Here is a 23,013-nt window from a genome sequence, read left to right on the forward strand (position 1 = left end):
ACAGCTATCTGGACTATTCCTCTTCTCACCCTGTCTCTTGCAAAAACGCCATCCCCTTCTCGCAATTCCTCCGTCTCCGCCGCATCTGCTCTCAGGATGAGGCTTTTCATTCTAGGACAAGGGAGATGTCTTCATTTTTTAAAGAAAGGGGCTTCCCTTCCTCCACTATCAACTCTGCTCTTAAACGCATCTCCCCCATTTCACGTACATCTGCTCTCACTCCATCCTCCCGCCACCCTACTAGGAATAGGGTTCCCCTGGTCCTCACCTACCACCCCACCAGCCTCCGGGTCCAACATATTATTCTCCGTAACTTCCGCCACCTCCAACGGGATCCCACCACTAAGCACATCTTTCCCTCCCTCCCCCTCTGCATTCCGCAGGGATCGCTCCCTACACAACTCCCTTGTCCATTCGTCCCCCCCCATCCCTCCTTTCTGATCTCCCTCTTGGCACTTATCCGTGTAAGCGGAACAAGTGCTACACATGCCCTTACACTTCCTCCCTTATCACCATTCAGGGCCCCAAACAGTCCTTCCAGGTGAGGCATCACTTCACCTGTGAGTCGACTGGGGTGATATACTGCGTCCGGTGCTCCCGATGTGGCCTTTTATATATTGGTGAGACCCGACGCAGACTGGGAGACCGCTTTGCTGAACATCTACGCTCTGTCCGCCAGAGAAAGCAGGATCTCCCAGTGGCCACACATTTTAATTCCACATCCCATTCCCATTCTGACATGTCTATCCACGGCCTCCTCTACTGTAAAGATGAAGCCACGCTCAGGTTGGAGGAACAACACCTTATATTCCATCTGGGTAGCCTCCAACCTGATGGCATGAACATTGACTTCTCTAACTTCCGCTAAGGCCCCACCTCCCCCTCGTACCCCATCTGTTACTCATTTTTATGCACACATTCTTTCTCTCACTCTCCTTTTTCTCCCTCTGTCCCTCTGAATATACCTCTTGCCCATCCTCTGGGTCACCCCCCCCTTGTCTTTCTTCCCGGACCTCTTGTCCCATGATCCTCTCGTATCCCCTTTTGCCTATCACCTGTCCAGCTCTCGGCTCTATCCCTCCCCCTCCTGTCTTCCCCTATCATTTTGCATCTCCCCCCCCCCTCCAGCTTTCAAATCCCTTACTCACTCTTCCTTCAGTTAGTCCTGACAAAGGGTCTCGGCCTGAAACGTCGACTGCGCCTCTTCCTATAGATGCTGCTTGGCCTGCTGCATTCACCAGCAACTTTGATGTATGTTGTTGTCCCCTATTACTGCTGCCTTCTTCCTTTCCCCATCCTTCTGAGCCACAGGGCCAGACTCTGTGCCAGAGGCACAGTCACTGTTGCTTACCCCAGGTAGGCTGTTCTCCACCCCCCCGCCAAACAGTACTCAAACAGGAGTACCTATTGTTAAGGGGGACAGCCACAGGGGTACTCTCTAGCACCTGCTTCTCGCCCTTCCCTCTCCTGACTGTTACCCACTCATCTGTCTCCTGAGGCCCTGGTGTGACTACTTGCCTGTAGCACCTCTCTATCACCTTCTCACTTTCCCTGACCAGACAAAGGTCATCAAGCTGCATCTCGACAAACCTGGCACAGATGTGGCTGTCCAGGAGGCTGGGAGTCTCCCAGACTTCCCACATCCAACACTCAGTACGGAACACCGGCCTCGCCGACATACTTCCCGTTTCCATTCTTTACAGGTAACTTACTTCACCTCGACCCGATATTGCCAAATCCCGTATGAGCCAAAGCCCTACTACTCTGCCTCAGATCACTCCATTGACGATCGGTCTGGTAGGCAGTGTCTCCCTTTTACGCCTGAACCTTCCCTATTTATCTCATGATTCGTGCTCCGGTAAAAGTCGCTGATAGGCCACATATAATGGACAAACACTCACGAAGCTCCTTTTTTAAATAACCACTGCCGACCTGTGAGAAATCCCTCTTGGTAAAGCTCTGTTGACACCGCTGACAGGCCATGTCATATAGATGATGTGGCCTGTCACCAGATAGGTGTTGAACCACCTTTCACAGTTATTACAGGCTTTTAGGACAAGTACCTATTAGCTTTGCACAATGTAATGGAGCAAGATTTTCCCATTCTTCCTTGCAAAATTTCTCAAGCTATGCCAGGTTAGTTGGGGAGTGGCGGTGGTTAGCAATCTTGAGATTTTGCCAGAGATGTTCCAACCGGGTTAAGGGCAGGACTCTGACTGAGACACTTAAGGACATCAATTTTCTTCATTTGATGTGACTCCATGATTGTTCTGGCAGTGTACTTTGGGTCATTGTCCTGCTGAAAAATGAACTTCCTCCCCAGTTTAAGCTTAATGGCAAATGCTAGCATGTTTTTAAATCCAGGATCTATTTAGCTGTATTCATCTTCTTATCAATCCTGACCAGATTTCCAGTTCCTGCTGCTGAAAAGCACTCCCCCCCCCCACCGCCAATAGCATGATGCTACCTCTACCATTCTTCTTTTTCGGTTGTCCATCGAAATCCGATGACAATGTCCATTCTTTTAACAGTGAGATCTTTGATGACTATACAATCCTATCCTGGACCCACAATTGCAGGTGGGACATGTATATGTGGTAGTGGTGGCAACCCTGGCTGCATTTCTCCTGGGTCTCTTCTGCTGTCTTCTGGTTGTTCTTTCCATCTCCAGAACATGAACCCCGTCGCTACACAGCTGTCGCCAAGTGGTACGGTCAGCAGCAACCTCCTCCAGGTCCTCTGGTCTAATCTTGCACTTCCTTAAAGTATTCTGCATCTGATCCTTACACCATACTTTACAGAAGACATAGCATTACCTGGCTGATGTGCTGTATTAGATTCATGCCACACATATTGCTTCTTTTTGGTGGGTGGGGGGATTTCTTGTATAGTGCCTGCTTACAAGGAGACGAATCCCAAGGATGTATCATGTATACATTGATAATATAAACATGAGGAATTCTGCAGATGCTGGAAATTCAAGCAACACAATACTGCGCCTGGTGCTCCCGATGTGGCCTTCTATATATTGGCGAGACCCGACGCAGACTTGGAGATCGTTTTGCTGAACACCTACGCTCTGTCCGCCAGAGAAAGCAGGATCTCCCAGTGGCCACACATTTTAATTCCACATCCCATTCTGATACGTCTATCCATGGCCCCCTCTACTGTAAAGATGAAGCCACACTCAGGTTGGAGGAACAACACCTTATATTCCGTCTGGGTAGCCTCCAACCTGATGGCATGAACATTGACTTCTCTGACTTCTGCTGATGCCCCACCTCCTCCTCGTACCCCATCCATTATTTATTTATATACACATTCTTTCTCTCTCCTTTTTCTCCCTCTGACTATACCCCTTGCCCATCCTCTGGGTTTTCCCCCCTCCCCCTTTTCCTTCTCCCTGAGCCTCCTGTCCCATGATCCTCTCATATCCCTTTTGCCAATCACCTGTCCAGCTCTTGGCTCCATCCCTCCCCCTCCCGTCTTCTCCTATCATTTTGGATCTCCCCCTCCCCCCTTCAAATCTCTATGACTAGCTCTTCCTTAAGTTAGTCCTAATGAAGGGTCTCGGCCCGAAACGTCAACTGTACCTCTTCCTAGAGATGCTGCCTGGCCTGCTGTGTTCACCAGCAACTTTGATGTGTGTTACATTGATAATATATGTACTTTGAACTTTTCCTTGGTGTTGAGGCCAAAAAATTCCACTTTAGTCTCATCTGCCCACAAGGCCTTCTTCCACATCTTTTACAGTATCTTCTAAGTGACACTTTGACAAGTCTTTACAGGCAAGGATAGCTTTTTTTTTAAAAAAGCCAAGGCTTCTTACTTGCCACTCTTCCATAAAGGCCCTTTTTGTGCAAGGTCTTAGAGATTGTGGAGCCATGAACTTGCAGCCACCGACTTCTGCAGCTCACTCACAGTGACTGTTGGCTTCTCTTCCAAGTGCCATTCTTCTCCAGGCAGTTTCATATTTTTTCCATTTTTTCGTGATGGACTGTACTGAGCACCGAAGTATCTTTGAGATGGTCCTGATCCTCCCCAGGTTTGTGCTTCTTAATTATCATTTCCCTGACTTGTCTTGAATGCTCTTTTGCCTTCATTTTGGTTTGGTCTGTTAAAAATCTACCATACTGTTGGACCTTATGGAGAGGGGGTGTTTATACTTATGAATTCATTGAAAACAGGTGACCCTCCAATTTTCTACATCAACAAATTGGGTGAGTTGGTAAGCTAATATGTATATTGCATCTGAGGAATATTAGCATAGTAATTACAAAGGGGACGAATATTTTTTAGCCTTAATTTTGATTTATAATTTTTTGTTAATTGTTGACACGTTTTGGAATTTTCCTCTTGATTTGACATGATGCATAATGTTTTGTAGATTAGTTCAAAACTCCTACTTCAATATCTTTTAAATTTGGAAAATGAGACTAAAATGTGAAAATAGTTGCGGGGATCAAATACTTCAAGGCACTGTGTCTCTTGTCTATTTGTTGTTCCACCTTGTCACCCACAAGGACTTTATGGGATTCTCCCAGTTCCTTTGCAGCAGTCAGCAGAACACTTTACAGCACTAGCAATCACCAAAGGGGATTAAGTTCCTACTGCTATTAGGAGAGTTTGTACATTCTCTCCATAACCATGTGGGTTTCCTCCCACATTCAGAAAACTTATGTTTAGGCTTAGTAAGTTGTGGGTATGCCATTTTGATGCCAAAAGCACAGTGACACTTGTACACTGGCCTCAGCACAATCCTTGGACTGTGTTGGACGTTAGCACAGCAAAATGTGTTATTTGCATGCTTTGATGTGTGCACGAGACAAATAAAGTTAATCTTTAAATGTTTCTTCCATGCAGGGGCCTCTGCTAATAATGACACAGGAGAAGCCATGGTTCAGCAACAAGACATTTCAAAGGCCTTGACCGCATATCATTCATTTCTCTTTCCTCTAGTCCAAGACAGAACAAGGATACAGTCCCCCTAGACTTTCCGCTCCCCTGCCCTCCACATTTAACTGAACCGCGCAATTTCCATTACCTTCAGAGGGATTTCACCAGCAGACAGACACATCAGCCCTCTCCTTCCCTTTCAGCATTTCACAGCCACTATTCCTTTCATGACTGATTCATTCTTCAATTCTTACCAATTACCCCATTTCTTGCAACACATTGCCTTGCAACCAAAGGCAATGCAATGTTTGTTACATAGAAACATAGAAAATCTACAGCACAATACAGGCCCTTCGGCCCACAAAGTTGTGCCGAACATGTCCCTAACCTTAGAAATTACTGGGCTTACCTATAGCCCACTATTTTTCTAAGCTCCATGTACCCATCCAAAAGTCTGTTAAAAGACCCTATCGTATCCGCCCCCACCACCGCTGCCGGCAACCCATTCCACACACACACCACACTCTGCGTAAAAAAATTTACCCCTTACATCTCCTATGTACCTACTCCCTAGCACCTTAAACCTGTGTCCTCTTGTGGTCAACCATTTCAGCCCTGGGGAAAAAGCCTCTGACTATCCACACGATCAACGCCTCTCATCATCTTATACACCTCTATCAGGTCACCTCTCATCCTCCGTCGCTACAAGGAGAAAAGACCAAGTTCACTCAACCTATTCTCATAAGTCATGCTCCCAATCCAGGCAACATCCTTGTAAATCTCCTCTGCACCCTTTCTATGTTCATTCATCTCTTCCCTCCCCATCATCCAGGGGCCCCCGAAGAGTCTTTCGGGTGAATCATCACGGTTGACCGAACCTGATTCTCAACTCCCAAACCCACTCCTACCCTACAATAAGGTCCAATGCGAGACTGTGGAACAGCACCTCATCTTTCATCTGGGTATGTTGCAGCTTTCTGGACTTAATACTAAATTCTACAAGTTCCCTATTCCTTTTTGTTGGACCTCTGACAGTCCAACAGAAGAAGATATTCCTTAGACAGCATAACCTGTCTGAATCCATCCCCTTAGGGACTTCTGCAGTAGCACTTCTGTCAAATTTTCATTTGTACATTGTTCCTAGTCATCATTGTTCATCTAATGGTGTGTACTTTCCTTTTTTTCTTCTAGGACTGAAGGACATGCCTGTGCTTCACCTGCCAGTCTTCCTGCTGTACATTTCTAACTCCTACATTTTCTTGTCTATGGTCTCACCCTCTAACCGATCAAATTGGCTAACTTCCCTCATTCTCAGTTCCGATGAAGGTCTTCAGCCTGAAACATTAACTCTGCATCTTGGTCCAAACCTGCAGCCTGACCTGCTGAGTATTTCCAGCATTTTCTGTTTCTATTCTAAATTCCTTATGTCTGCAGATTTTTAAAAAATTTCCCCTTACCCTACCCTACACCTCAACTTCTTTGCTATCTAAAGCTAACCCTCATCGTCTTCCAGTTCTAATGAAGCTTTCTGGACCGAAAATGTTAACAGATGTTGCTGAGTGTTTTCATACTTTGTTTTTATTACAGATTTGCAGCATCTGTTACTTTTTTTGTATTTGCATGCGACATTTTAAAAAAATCTCAAGTATTACCCTGGCTCAGGTGCAAATTCAGCACAAGATAAAAAAACATTTTTTTTTAAAAAGAGAGAGAATAGTCGTGCTTTAAATTGTCTTCACAAGAATACCCACAAATAACATAAGGCAAATTACACTAATAAAAACCAGACACCAACTTTGTATTCAATGTTTATTCACTCCAATTTCCTAATAACATTCTTGTGAATCTTTAGGGTATATAATGTAACTTGCCTTAATGACTACTGCTCAATGGCTCTAACGCCTGTATTCATGAAGTGCTTCAAGAAGCTGACCATGGCACGCATCAACTCCAACTTTTCAGGCAACCTCGATCCACTGCAATTTGCCTACTGCAGAAACAGGTTTATGGCAGATACCATCTGCCTGGCCCTACACTTATCTCTGGAGCATTTGGATAGTAAAGACCAAATTGTTTATCGACTATAGTTTTGTCTTGAATGCTATTATTCTAAGGAAACTCATCACCGAACTCTGGACCTTCGAAGTTAATGGCTCCCTCTACAACTTGATCATTGACTTCCACACTAACAGATGGCAATCAGTAAGGAAAGGCAGCAATAGCTCCACCATGATTATTCTAAACACTGGTACTCCCTGAACATTCATGACTGGGTGGCCAGATTCTGCTCTAACTCCATCTACAAGTTTGCAGATGATACCACTGCAGTAGGTCACTGTTATCAGACTCTTGAACGGTCCCCTTGTATGTTAAAATGAACTCTTAGCTTCACAAACTACCTCATTATGATCTTGCACTTTATTGTTTACCTACATTACACTCTTTCAGTAGCCTTTTCACTTTATTCTGCATTGTTACTGTTTTACCTTATTCTAGCCCAATACACTATGTAATGAATTGTATAAACAGTATGCAAGCTTTTCACTATCTTGGTAATATAACAAGAATAAACTGATACCAATATATATTTAAGGACCTCAATTTATTACCTAGTCATGCACTGCTATATTTCTACACAGCTGCTTGCTTTAATTCTATGAAGATGAAACACTGAGCATACAGCCACTGTAACATAGCTGTTGTCATGATGCTGTTACTGCTCGGGGCAGAGTTCAGGGTTCAATTCCTGTGCTATTTGTAAGGAGTTTGTATGTTCTCCCTTCTGACCATGTGGGTTTCCTACAGGTGCCTCGATTCCCTCCCATGGTCCAAAGACGCACCAGTTAGTAAATTAATTGGTCATTGTAAGTTATCCTGTGGTTAGGCTAGGGTTGCTGGGCTGGAAGGACCTGTTCCACGCTCTCTCTAAATTAATAAATAAACACACAGTACAGCACAGGTTCTTTGGTCTACGATGTTGTGCTGAGCTAATTAAACCAATGAGTACTAATTAATCTAATTCCTCCCTTCTCTGCATATTTATATGCCTAACTGTCTCTTAAATGCTCCTCTGCTATCTACCTCTAACCATCCCTGGCAGTGCATTCCACAGTGTTAAAAGAACTTACTCCACACATCTCCTTTGTATTTTCTCCCTCACCCTACTACCAGACATTTCACACCTAAGTAAAAGATACTATTTATACCCTGCATAATTTTATAAACTTTTATCAAATCTCCTCTCAGTCTCTGCTGCTATGGAGAAAACCACCTCTTGTTATTTCAACCTCTTCTCACAGCACATATCCTCTAAACCAAGCAGCATTCTGATAAACCCTTTCTGCACCCTATCCAAAGCCTTCATGTGCTTCCTATAATGAGACACCTGGAATTGAACGAGATACTCCAAATGTGGCCTATCCAGAGTTTTAAGTTGTAACACCACTTGCTGGTTCTTGAACTCAATGCCTTGGCTAATCAAGTCCATACACATTCTTTACCACCCTCATGATGGGTGCCATTTTTAGGGAGCCATATACCTGGACACCAAGATCCCTCTGTTCATCATTGCTGGGTACTCTTCCTTTATGTTGGATCTTCTAAAGAAAAGCACCTCACATGCTTGGAGATTGCCACTTCTCTGTTCATATCTGCCACTAATCTACATCCCACTGAATCCTTTGGCAACCTTCTATGCAAACCCACAATGCCACAAACCTTTGGGTCATTTGCAAACTCAATTGTGGCAAATAAATCAGTCCATAAATCATAAGCTGCAGTACCCAGCCAATTTATGAATGAAAGGATATTTTAGTCAATCTATATGCTTTTTATCTTTCTATACACATTGTTTTTAAATATTTTCACTTGCTGAGTATTTGCTTAGGCCGAGGTTCCACTTCAACACAATATAAAACAGTTTTATAAGGATAAAACTGTTGTAACCTAAATTGCGTTCACAAGAATACAACTACTCACAACATTAGAAGGCCAAATTACACTGATGAAAACCAGACTCCAACTTTGTCTTCAATTTTTATGGAGGAATTCCATAACATAGAGGCTGAATGTGTCTGCTGGCTCAGTTTACCAGCTCCCCTTGGTTCCTGACCAAACATCTGACTCTACTTGGGCCCCTGTCACAATGTCATGTCCAGAGAATATTTTAACCTCAGCATTTAAGCAATGTATATTCTTCACAACCCTGCTCTCAGCATTTGCATACAGTAAAAGATTGTTTGAAGCATTGCTCCACCAAAGAACAAAACGGGATCAAAACACAGGGAGCAGCAGCTCTGGCGTACACCAGTGGCAAATTTACTAAATGCATCATACTGAATATAACATCTCTTATACATTAAATGTACAATTATTGCAATTTTAGTTCTCATAAGCCATGTGAATAAACATTTTCCTGTGTCCACCATGTTAACGAGGTTAATAAACATTTTCAATGATCCGTCTCTTGTGAAAATGATAGACAAAGGAATATCATCTGAATACATGAAATATTTAACATTGGACACTGGCAAGTCATTTCACTGCTTGGATGGGTTAGACAGCTTTGCTTTGCGACCATTTCCCCATTATGTATTTTAAAGAGTTGGGGCAATTCAAGGAAGATTATTTTCTTCATATTGCTGAAATTTACTTACTGTATATGTTATTTTAAAAGTACACAGCAAAATACATTGAATGAAATGGAATAGATGTAGCAAAACCATCAGTGCGTTTTGTTAACTCTGAGCTTTTGGTAAAGGATAGGAACTATGACCATATTAGATGTCCGCTATGATCAAGTGGGTCACTATCTCAAGCCATTTGACATTTGAAAAACCCGAACATGAAAATCTAGGTTGATTTTCTATGACAGTCAAAGTGCCATCTTCAAATGAAACACTTGTTACTGTTAAGTGGGAAAATTTCCCATGAGATTTTGAAAAGCACGGACTATCACATCAACATTTATCCTTCAAATGTCATCCCAAAATTAGAGGTGGTAGAAATCATCTTGCCTTCTTGTGATCTTTTGCAAACTGGTTGGAGTGCTTCCTACTATAGTGACTACACTTCAAACATTGTATGGGGCTTCTGGGATTTGCAAGTCTGTCTTTGTTTTTTCATAAGCAAACATCAAGTTAGAACATAGAATAGTACAGTACAGGCCCTTCGACCCACATTGTTGTGCCGACTCTCAAACCCTGCCTCCCATATAACTCCCGACCTTAAATTCCTCCATATACCTCTCTAGTAGTCTCTTAAATTTCACTAGTGTATCTGCCTCCACCACTGACTCAGGCAGGGTATTCCACGCACCAACCGCTCTCTTGAGTGAAAAAACCTTCCTCTAATATCCCCCTTGAACTTCCCACTCCTTACCTTAAAGTCATGTCTTCTTGTACTGAGCAGCGGTGCCCTGGGGAAGAGGCGCTGGCTATCCACTCTATCTATTCCTCTTAATATCTTGTATACCTCTATTATGTCTTCTCTCATCCTCCTTCTCTCCAAAGAGTAAAGCCCTAGCTCCCTTAATCTCTGATCATAATGCATACTCTCTAAACCAGGCAGCATCCTGGTAAGTCTCTTCTGTACCCTTTCCAATGTTTCCACATCCTTCCTATAGTGAGGCAACCAGAACTGGGCACAGTACTCCAAGTGTGGCCTAACCAGAGTTTTATAGAGCTGCATCATTACCTTGTAACTCTTAAACTCTATCCCTCGACTTATGAAAGCTAACACCCCATAAGCTTTCTTAACTACCGTATCTACCTGTGAAGCAACTTTCAGGGATCTGTGGACATGTACCCCCAGATCCCTCTGCTCCTCCACACTACCAAGTATCCTGCCATTTACTTTGTAGTCTGCCTTGGAGTTTGTCCTTCCAAAGTGTACCACCTCACACTTCTCCGGGTTGAACTCCATCTGCCACTTCTCAGCCCACTTCTGCATCCTATCAATGTCTCTCTGCAATCTTTGACAATCCTCTACACTATCTACAACACCACCAACCTTTGTGTCATCTGCAAACTTGTCAATCCACCCTTCTACCCCTACATCCAGGTCGTTAATAAAAAAAATCACGAAAAGTATAGGTCTCAGAACCGATCCTTGTGGGACACCACTAGTCAAAACCCTCCAATCCAAATGTACTCCCTCCACCACGACCCTCTGTCTCCTGCAGACAAGCCAATTCTGAATCCACCTGGCCAAACTTCCCTGGATCCCATGCCTTCTGACTTTCTGAATAAACCTACTGTGTGGAACCTTGTCAAATGACTTACTAAAATCCATGTAGATCACATCCACTGCACTACCCTCATCTATATGCCTGGTCACCTCCTCAAAGAACTCTATCAGGCTTGTTAGACACGATCTGCCCTTCACAAAGCCATGCTGACTGTCCCTGATCAGACCATAATTCTCTAAATGCCCATAGATCCTATCTGTAGGAATCTTTTCTAACAGCATTCCCATCACAGACGTAAGGCTTACTGGTCTATAATTACCCGGACCATCCCTACTACCTTTTTTGTACAAGGGGACAACATTTGCCTCCCTCCAATCCTCCGGTACCATTCCGGTAGACAACGAGGACATAAAGATCTCAGCAATCTCTTCCCTCGCCTCGTGGAGCAGCCTGGGGAATATTCCGTCAGGCCCCGGGGACCTATCTGTCCTAATGTATTTTAACATCTCCAACACCTCCTCTCCCTTAATATCAACATGCTCCAGAACATCAACCTCACTCATATTGTCCTCACCGTCACGTTCCCTCTCATTGGTGAATACCGAAGAGAAGTAGTCACTGAGGATCTCGCTCATTTCCACAGCCTCCAGGCACATCTTCCCACCTTTATCTCTAATTGGTCCTACCTTCACTCCCGTCATCCTTTTGTTCTTCACATAACTGCAGAATGCCTTGGGGTTTTCCTTTACCCTACTCACCAAGGCCTTCTTATGCCCCCTTCTTGCTCTTCTCAGTCCCTTCTTAAGCTCCTTTCTTGCTACCCTATATTCCTCAATAGACCCATCTGATCCTTGCTTCCTAAACCTCATGTATGCTGCCTTCTTCCACCTGACTAGATTTTCCACCTCACTTGTCACCTATGGATCCTTCACCCTACCATTCTTTATCTTCCTCACTGGGACAAATTTTTCCCTAACATCCCACAAGAGATCTCTAAACATCGACCACATGTCTATAGTACATTTCCCTGCAAAAACATCATCCCAATTCACAACCGCAAGTTCTAGCCTTATAGCCTCATAATTTGCCCCTCCCCAATTAAAAAATTTCCTGTCCTCTCTGCTTCTATCCCTTTCCATGATAATGCTGAAGGCCAGGGAGTGGTGGTCACTGTTCCCCAGATGCTCACCCACTGAGAGATCTTTGACCTGACCTGGTTCGTTACCTAATACTAGATCTAGTATGGCATTCCCCTGAGTCGGCCTGTCAACATACTGTGACAGGAATCCATCCTGGACACACTTAACAACACTGCCCCGACCAAACCCTTGGAACTAATCAGGTGCCAATCAATATTAGGGATGTTAAAGTCACCCATGATAACAACCCTGTTATTTTTGCACCCTTCCAAAATCTGTCTCCCAATCTGCTCCTCGGTATCTCTGCTGCTACCAGGGGCCTATAGAATACTCCCAATAGAGTAACTGCTCCCTTTCCTGTTCCTGACTTCCACACATACTGACTCAAAAGAGGATCTTGCTACATTACCCACCCTTTCTGTAGCTGTAATAGTATCCCTGACCAGTAATGCCACCCCTCCTCCCCTTTTAAAGCACTGAAATCCAGGAATATTGAGAATCCATTCCTTCCCTGGTGCCAGCCAAGTCTCTGTAATGGCCACTACATCATAATTCCATCTGTGTATCCAAGCTCTCAGTTCATCACCTTTGTACCTGATGCTTCTTGCATTGAAGTACACACTCTTCAGCCCTTCTACCTTCCTACCTTTACACCGTTTATTCTGCTTCTCTTTCCTCAAAGCCTCTCTGTATGTTAGATCTGGCTTTACTCCATGCACTTCTTTCACTGCTCTATCGCTCTGGATCCCATCCCCCTTGCAAATTAGTTTAAACCCTCCCGAACCATGCTAGCAAACCTACCTGCAAGGATATTGCTCCCCCTCGAGTTCATGTGCAACCCATCCAATCTGTACAGGTCCCACCTTCCCCAGAAGAGATCCCAATGATCCAAAAGTCTAATAAATTTAAATTAAACCATATTAACACACTCGAGGTATATTCTTACCATCAGAATACTACGTGTCTAAACATGGAAAAAACTCCAAAAATTAAGATGTGCGATTCTTTCCCAATAATACGTATGCTGGTCCATGGGAGAAACTGTGGCTTTCCAAGGGTGAAGTACAGCAGATTTCTTAAGTTTTAGAAAGGCATTTTAATGGAGCCTATGAACCCAGAGGAAATGGAAGCGTAAACAGGAACATGAAAGCTGAAAGCCATGCACATAGGTCTTGCAGGGTTAATTGAAGCAGCTCTATACATGAATGCACAATACTTACTATGGTAACAGGTACTCTTTAGCACATCCAGCTCCTGTTTGTAATGCAGCCACAGGAAGGCGGGTGGAAGAAAAAAAGCACAAGTAGAAAAATCTATGCATTCATAACAGCCAATTGTGTTAAACCAAAAAAAAAGTAACAGAATATACAATTTGTACAGGACAGTGAAATCAGATGAGATCAGTAAATGAAAAAAACTACAACATAACAGCGATCCTAATGTGACAGAAGATACACAGATTATAAATCAGATTACACCATTCCAAACACTAGATCAAATTGCTGTCAACACTATACAGTCCTACCTTCAGGCCAGAATAATGAAAATATTTGTTCTAATTCAAAAATAATGTTTAAAACTTTGGGCAGTTTCCACTACAATAAAATTTAGAACCTGGAGATTTTTCCTTCCCTTATCCAAATCTTTAGATTCTTTTTGTAAAAGGCTGCTATTTAATATGCCCAGACAGTGAGGAAAACCACTGTGCTCTTTAGGCAGAGAGCTCAAGGAACTTTAAATTTAAAGTCACCTATTCTCTAATCACATAACGAATTCCCAATGCAAAATGCCTGGAGGTGCCTTAATGCCATTGTAATGGAATATATTTATCAGATGCGTGATATGTTTCTGAAACTATTCATTCACAGGAGATTCTGCAGATGCTGGAAACCCAGAGTAACGTACAAATAAAAATGCTGGAGGAAATCAGCAGGTCGGGCAGCATCTATTGAAAAGAATAAAGAGTCGCTGTTTCAGGCCAAGACCCTTCATCGGGACTCATGAAGGGTCTTGGGCCAAAAAGTCAACTCTTAATTCTTTTCCATGGATGCTGCCTGACCTGCTGAGTTCCTTCAGCATTTTGTGTGTGGTATTCAGTTTAACGTAGCAGTCCATGGCATTAAAAAAAAAGGTTGGGAGCCCCTGCTCTAGATTATTCATTCAGTCTTACATCTCCAGTATTTTATCTCTTCCAGCCTTTTTTCGAATCAAGGGGGAACAGTTACCTATACAATCTGGAACTAAGTTTTTGTTCTTAATCACATTTATTCTAGCATTTTCACCTGTTTCCCTCAGTGCACCCTCCCAACTGTGGACAGTGTCAACTGCTTTTGGTGAATTGGAGAGTGAGGGGTGTAATCCAATAGCAGCAACAAACAAGAGGATGTGCAATTTACACTATAAAGATATTAAGATTTTTTTTTAAATAAAGACTACGGCTTGAATTTGTATTTAAAAATGACAATCCTACAACATGCTGGCCATTCTGAAGTCATCATTGCCAACATGTTGAAATTTATGCAACTAATTGTTAAATTTGTAACCAGTTTCACAATCATTTGCTATTTTCCCAATAGTTGTAGTCATCATATGCACACTGTCTTGTATATTATTGCTCGACTAAAAGGCAAAGCAGACAAGTTCTTGAATGACCTTATACCAACACACAAACAAATAATTTCTTCATTATCACAGACCATCGTGTTTTGTGGGCTTGCACTCAACTGCCTGAAACACCTTACCATCATCTACTTTTGTGGGTGTACTGGGGGGTGTGCAGGTGGGGGTGTGGTCTGCAGGACTCTGCTGGTCGTTGACTTTCACCTCCTCTGTCTGGGGCTCTGGAAGCTCTGAAAGAGGGAAACAAAACAAAAAGTTCAAGAAGAGTACAATCTGAACATGGCAGGCACATTTCTATCCTGTCACAGCACACACAAAAAAGGGATATTTGCGAAGTATTTTGCTATGGACAGGCATTGATTATTATGGTCTCCTTTCAATTCTTACTCAAACCTTGAACTGCAGCTGAATCTGTCATCCACTATGATGAATAGCAGTTTGGTTAATCCAGATTCACCAACAGCATTCCCCTCCACGGCTCTGGTGTATTAGATGTGAAATTAATCATTCATTTGGTGGCAGAGTGATTCACCAAATTGCCAACTAACTTGCTGGATGAACAGAAATTTCAAAGTTCAAAGTAAGTTTATTATCGAAGTACACATCATCATTTCCAATCCTGAGATTCATTTTCTTGAATGCATGCAGTACTCAATAAATCCAATAAGCATAACAGAATCAATGAAAGACCACACCAATGGGGCGGACAACTAGTGTGCAAAAGACAACAAAATTTTACATACGTATGCAAGCAATAAATAAATATCGAGAACATGAGACGAAGTGTCCTTGAAAGTGAGTCAATAGGTTGTGGAACAGTTCAGTGATGTGGCAAGTGAAATCATCTTCTCTGATTTAAGAGCCTGATGGCTGGGGGCAAGAGGCTGATAGTTGGGGACTGTTCCTGAAGCTAGTGATGTGAGTCCTGAGGCTCCAGTACTACTTTCCTGATGGCAGCAGTGAGCAGAGTGCATGTCCTAGGTGGTGGGCGTCCCTGATGATGGATGGTACTTTCCTGTGACAACACTTCATCTAGATGTGCTCAATGGTGGGGGGGGGGGGCAGGGGCTTTACCCATGATGGACTGGACCATAGCCACTACTTTTTGTAGAATTTTCCATTCAAGGCACTGGAGTTTTCATACCAGGCTGTGATGCATCCAGTCAATACACTCTCCACCATACATCTATAGGCGTTTGACAAAGTTTTAGATGTCATACCAAATCTTCACAAATTTCCAAGGAAATAGAGACACTGTCATGCTTTCTTCATAATTGTACTAGTGTAGGGCCCCGGACAGGTTCTCTGAAATGACAACACTGAAGAGTTTAAAGTTGCTGACCCTCTCCACCTCTGATCCCCCGATGAGGGCTGGCTAGTGGACCTCCGTTACGTCCTCCTTAAGTCAATAACCAGCTCCTTCACCTTGCTGACATTGAGTGAAAAGTTGTTATAATGGTACCACTCAGGAAGATTTTCAACCTCTGTCCTATATGCTGACTTGGCACTACCTTTGATTCAGCCTACAACAGTGGTGTCATCAGAAAACATAAATATGGCATTGGAGCTATGCTTAGCTCCATAATCGTAAAGCGAATAGAACAGGGGGCTAAGCACACAGTCCTGTGGTGCACCTGTGCTAATGGAGATTGTGGAGGAGATGTTGCAAATCCAAACTGGGCTCTGCAAATAAGGAAATCAAGAATCAAGGAAGTATTGAAGCCAAGGTCTTGAAGCTTATTGATTAGTTTTGTGGGGATGATGACACTGAATGCTGAACTGTAGTTGATAAAGAACATCCCGATGTATGCACCTTTGCTGTCCAGATGTTCGAGTTGAGTGAAGAGCGAATGAAATGGCATTTGCTGTGGACCTGTTGTGTCAGCAGGCAAATTGAAGCAGTCCAAGTTGCATCTCAGGCAGGTGTTGATATGGTTCATCACCAACCCCTCAAAACACTTCACCACTGTGGATTTAATTGTTACTGGACGATAATCACTAAGGCATGCTATGGACTCCTTGCCTCAAATAAGAGTGTACTCTCCTTTGTTAGTGATTCTCTTCATCCATCCATCAAGCACCTCTGCTATCCATGCCATTTTCTCTTCATGCTACTACCATTGGTAAGGAGGTACTGAAGCCTTAGGCCCCACACCACCAGATTCAGGAACAGTTACTACCCTACAGCCATCAGGCTTTTGAAACTAGCTGGATAACCACTCATGTCAGCTTTGAAATGATTCCACAATCTACAGATTCACTTTCAAGGACTTATCATCTCATGTTTTCAGTTTTTTTTTGGTTTTCTTTTGCACATCGATCGTTTGTCTCATTGTTTATGTATAGTTTTTCATAAATTTTATTACATTTATTTTCCTGTAAATGCCTGCAAGAAAATAAATCTCAAAGTAGTGTATGGTGACATAGACATAGTTTGATAATAAATTTACTTTGACTCCAATACATTCCAGAATACAAACCTCACTGGAATTGTCTACATGTGCAAATCTATTCCTAGAAATTAAAATAGGAAACCTGCCGCCGATTGCATTGCACTCACCAGCAAAATTAAACAGACTAACTGTACTCATTTTGCTATTTTCAAATCTGTGAGACAATATTCATTTGGAAAAGTGAGGCATGAAACTTCTACCAAGGACACATCACAAGAACTTTTGCGTCCTTTCTTAACATTTTTACAGGAACATACACCAAGCAAATTATTTAGCATAGTGTTTTAAAAAAATGTTACTGAAATCAAGTGGTCAAATTTATTTGACTTTGCTGCAAACATTACCTGGAAAGCACAGAAATCCCAGCACAACGAAGAATAATGCCACTGTCACATTTTGTTTGTAAAAATCTGCTTCATGCAAAGAGTAGATAGAAAGTGAAAACACCTAATGTAGAAGGAAACCAAAAGTGTTCGTAAACAGTCACAGTCTCAGGCAGAGATGAGAATTCAGTTGTGTAGCCACCAGGAGCAAGAGGAAGCCCTGATTCATTGTGAGCAAATTTCAATCACCACTGAGCAACCAGAATGGTAGACTAATCAAAATATGGAGCTATAGATCAGCGATAGTGAAGATTCAACACATCAAGTCATGAAGGTAAATCAAGTAATCTGAAGTTTTGATTGGATAGAGTTGTGCTTCTTTATTCAAACATTCTGGGTCTTACCCTGCTGGCCAATGCTCAAGGGGTCAGATGAAGGAATACGGTCACCAGAAGTGCCAAGTGCCTTGACAATGGCACTGTGTAGCTGGCTGTGTAGAGATTCTTTTGCATCTTCGTCTCCCGGCTTGAACTGCTTGGAGATGTGGCCTATACTGGAAGGTGGTGTCTGTCCAGAGGTCTGCCTGTAACTGCATGGACTCTCAGCCTCTACGGAACATTCTTGGTTGGTGCAAGATTGTACTTCAGTTGTGATGTCTTGATTATCTACAGATTCATACATGGAAGACTGACTTTGCATTTGATCAATTTCTGTAGCAGATAGTTCCTGCAGAACAGGGTGTATTTGTGGTGTACTTGCCACATTACCTGGCTTGCCTTCAGGATGCATTCCAGTGGACCCAACTTTCGAGATCTCGTCATTCTCAACTAGATGAGACAAGATGCAGATAAAGCTTTGCCAATGATAAACTAAACTTTATTTCCATTAAGCACCTGGCTCCTGAATTGACGCATCACTATATCTATTCTTTGTAGATAGAAAACATCCCTCAATATTTGTTGAGATAACAAAAGGTTAGTTCTTCAGCTAAATCAGTTGATGTCCTAAAGAACTGATACATTTTTCGCCTTCTCGCCATTCCCTAAAAAGAGGGGGTCCCAGAACAGATCCCTGGAGCACACCACTGGTCACTGACCTCCATGCAGGATATGACCCATCTACAACCATTCTTTGCCTTCTATGGGCAAGCCAGTTCTGGATCCAGAAAGCAAGGTCCCCTTGGATCACATGCCTCCTTACTTTCTCAATAAGCCTTGCATAGAGTACCTTATCAAATGCCTTACTGAAATTGATAAACACTACATCTACTGCTCTACCTTCATCAATGTGTTCAGTCACATCATCAATAAATTCAATCAGGCTTGTAAGGCACAGTCTGCCTTTGATAGAGCCATGCAGATCATTCCAAATCATATTAAGCCTCTCCAAATGTTCATAAATCTCGCCTCTCGGGATCTTTTCCATCAACTTACCAACCACTGAAGTAAGACTCACTGGTCTGCAATTTCCTGGGCTATCTCTACTCCCTTTCCTGAATAAGAGAACAACATCCGCAACCCTCCAATCCTCCTGAACCTCTCCCGTCCCCATTGATGATGCAAAGATCATTGCCAGAGGCTCAGCAATCTCCTCCCTCGCTTCCCACAGTATCCTGGGCTATATTGCATCCAGTCCCAGTGACATATTCAACTTGATGCTTTCCAAAAGCTCCAGCACATCTTCTTTCTTAATGTCTACATGCTCAAGCATTTTGTTATGGATTAGGATTTTCAAATTTGGCTGTCATGCTGATATGTTATGTTACTTAGTCTGAGATAGACAAGAGACCATTTGGCCCAGCAGTTTCAAGCAGGTTCCCAGCAGCCCCGAATTTTGTTCCCAACCAGAATATTGTTCTCTTTCCAGGATGATCTTTGGACATCTCAGTCTTAGTTAGCCCACTCTGTCAAGAGAGAGAGTATGGAAAAGGCCCTGAAAGCAAACAAATGATCTGAGACTGGACAAAACAGCAAAGAGCGGTCTTCCTTCTTCCACCTAAGGAACTAAAAGATTTAGATGTCCAGCTCCATACTGAATAAAATGATCTGCTCATCTGTTTAATAGCACCCTTGCCTCTCTATGAAACCGGCAGAATTTTGAGTTTGACAGAGAACAGCCACACTATCTTTGCTATCACATGTGAAGTAAATTTTTGCTCTCAGTGAATTATCAGAAAACTCTGCTTTAAGTGTTGAATGGGTCAAGAGGGCATATGGGCAGCAATGCTGAATATAGAGATTAAACTGTCAGCTCCATGCCAGTCTACCACTAAATAAAACAAATCAGATTGATTTCTCGTTTCTGGAAGCAGTAACAGACTGCACTTCGCTCTCATGGCCAACTCCCTCGATTAAAAATAAAATGCTGGAAATATTCACGTCAGGCAGCATCAAGAGATAGAAAGGCAAATGACTTGAAGCATTAATTTTGTTTCCCTCAGTTTTACCAATGAAGCTCAACACAGGCTCAAGGGATAAATTATCCTTCGACCTGATTCTTGTTAGCTTTTCTCCCTAAACACAGATCAAATATTTCTGATCAAAACTGCTACGACCACTTGCCTAGACGCTAGTGTCTGCTGCACTACATCTTGTTTCAATATTTGCATGATTAGCATCCTCCTTTGTCTGTCACTATCACCTCTTTCTATCATTTACTTTCCACCTCTTAGCAGACCTTACCTTTAGGTTCTATCCTTCCAAACCTGGCCACCCATGTACCATTGTTTTCTGTGGTCTTCTTGACTTAAAAACTTAACACCGAAGGTTGCTGTTTTATCACTCAACTGGTAGTTTCCACATTTCTGATTTTTCATATGTTCTAGTTTAACTAAAGATGAAATAAAGTGCCACTTGTTATACAGTGGGCACCATAGGAATATGTTTGAAATTTCAACTCATCTCCTGCAATCCCAAACAAGGTCAAACCAATTTTTAAAGGTAGGATGGCTGGTGTTACCCCTGCACTTACTGTTCTTCCAGCCTCTCTGCTGTTCACTGGAAGAAAACTCACTTACAGCTAAACAAGTTTCAGAGGGCAGACTTTCCGTTTGGTATCAAGTTTTGAACTTGATTTTAGGTGCATTGAACCTCCTTCCTTTCATAATTTTAACAATACATTTATGATATAAAACTGTTACAACAATCAAATTGCTCAGTTCAAAAGGTTTTATTTTCAACATTTCAATCTGTGTGGGTTGTTCTAAACATTTGACGCATGTCCCAATGCATCAAGGACTCTTCCAGTTGTAGGCAGGTCCACTAATTGCATCCCTCCTCAAAGGTTCACTTTAAAACTGAAATTGCTTCTCAGAAAGCTGCAAGGTTAACTGTAACTGATGTTTGCAAAAACAGGAAACACCTAACATTGGAACCACATCACAAGGAGATCAACCGAAAACAGAACTTTTCAAAACAAATCTATTTTTCTCATTCAGAATTAAGACCATCGATCTCCAGGCATAGAAACAGAATGAGGCCATTCTGCCCCTTGAATCTGCAGTGCTATTCGATCATGGCTGATTTATTATCCCTCTTAACCCCATTCACCTGCTTTCTCCCCCTAACCTTTGAAAATCAAGAACCTATCAACCTCTGCTTTAAATATTCCTAATGACTTGACCTCCACAGTTATTGGATATATTTAAAGCGGCAGTTAAGGCATAGTTAACTGGGTGGAGTGCATGTGCACCGTCTTACAGGACAATGAAAGGAAAGATTGCTTAGTTATTTTTTCTCATTAAAAATGATTCATGATTTAGCTTGAATAAGGCATTAAAATTATAATGGAATAAAACAGATTTGATTGTAATGATGTATTTTTTAAAAAAAAGAATTCTTGAAAAACTCTCTTCATAAATCACTGATTAGAAACTTGCCTTCAGGTCCCTTCTGCTTGCGTTCAACTTCTTTGCGATACTCATCGAGTTCACGGTCCGTCAACTTATTAAAGGGATTGGGTGCAGTGCTCACAATTACTCGTGGCTGGTATTCCTTTTCAATGATTGCCTTTGATGCCGTCACTAGCTCTCCCTGAGTAAGCAAAACAAACTGCTATTAAATGTCTCAGTACATAGTGTGAGAAAGCTACTCAGATGACAGTCAAATAAGAAATGTTAATCACTTGGGAGGCTGTGTGAAATAAATTTCATACTCTGGAGAGAAATTTTTGCATCAGTAAGTTATCTTGTGCACAAAGACTACATTCCAAAATGGAATCAGATGGCGAAATGCGCCCCAAAGGTCATTTCAAGTCTGCCTCCACTTTACCCATGGCGACAGAATTACTGCTTCATGCACCTTGGAGACTCTAGACATACTTAGACAGCTGTGGTGTATTAACCAGGCTAGAACTATCCATCAGCAAAAAAATGATCTTAGGAACACTTATCCCAATTTCCATAAGCCCTATTAAAATTGAACTAAAAGAACTGTCAGTCTTTTAAAATTTCACCACATCTACCTCCAGCATCACAATTTGTATGCTCTGCAAGTATAATCTCATGCCTCCAGTCAATTCCCATTGTAACTGTCCATACACACACTGATTTTAGCAGCCCATGTTTTTGACTATCACCCAAACTAGGCAATTCTCCACAGAAGTATATTATTTAACTAACAAAGTCAGCAATTGGGAAAATTGCAGACGCAGCTCCATGCAGTCTTTACAATAAGGGAAACAATTATCATCCTTCAAGCACAAATTCAGTTGGGGTTAAGCCAATTTATTGAGAAATGCATAAAAAAAATCATACTTCTCGATAAAACTTCCCATTAAAAATATCTTTAAGGGGCTGACATCAGCTGAGAAATGGATCCAAAGTCCAAGTCACCAGCTTAGTCAAAATATTCAACTGAGAGAAAATTTGGTTCAGTTTCACCTAGGAAAGGCATTAGAGCTGAATTCAATAACCACCTCACTAGTGTCTACTTGAGACATTTTTTTCATTAAGATGGACTGTGGACTGGAGGCATTATTTTCACCTTTTGTTCAGCAATCATGCTTCAACATGACCAAGTTACCAAAACTATTTGAGGTGATTTTGCATCATCATTAATTCAACTTGGTGCCTGATTTGTTGTCCCAGCTTTTAGCTGTAGTATTCATGCTTTGTCAATGTCTGTAGCAGCAAATCAAGGGAACATGATCCACTGGGCACCCAAAGTGCTCCAACTTCTCATCGATAAAACATACCTCAAAAAGAACAAATGATCACAAACTAAACTGAACTGCAATGTCAAACTTAATTAAATAACACAACCTTTGATGATATTTTCATCCATGACACTAATATACAACAAGCCTTAAATAAACTGGATGTGGTGAGATGTGGATGATGAATAAAGTGAAATTCCAGACTATGTTGCAACATTACTCTGAGAAAAAATAGTGTAACA

At 42.2% G+C, this 23,013-nt stretch overlaps 1 protein-coding gene across 14 annotated transcripts in view; it reads right to left on the reverse strand.

The window, feature by feature from the left end:
* Window positions 1–23,013, reverse strand: part of add1 (adducin 1 (alpha)) — a 159,818-nt gene that overhangs the window by 6,877 nt on the left and 129,928 nt on the right. For 5 of the 14 annotated variants that reach the window (XM_063049550.1, XM_063049552.1, XM_063049554.1 and 2 more), the window contains 5 exons: window positions 21,495–21,648; window positions 18,385–18,444; window positions 18,022–18,282; window positions 14,964–15,071; window positions 13,442–13,476 (listed from right to left, as the gene is read on the reverse strand). In XM_063049550.1, coding sequence (XP_062905620.1) covers window positions 13,442–13,476; window positions 14,964–15,071; window positions 18,022–18,282; window positions 18,385–18,444; window positions 21,495–21,648 — 618 coding nt within the window. Of the gene's footprint in view, window positions 1–13,441; window positions 13,477–14,963; window positions 15,072–18,021; window positions 18,445–21,494; window positions 21,649–23,013 lie in introns of those variants that run through there. The other 9 variants (XM_063049543.1, XM_063049541.1, XM_063049545.1 and 6 more) reach the window with 5 other exon arrangements.

Source organism: Mobula hypostoma, chromosome 5, assembly GCF_963921235.1.
Source record: "Mobula hypostoma chromosome 5, sMobHyp1.1, whole genome shotgun sequence".
NCBI lineage: Eukaryota > Metazoa > Chordata > Chondrichthyes > Myliobatiformes > Myliobatidae > Mobula > Mobula hypostoma.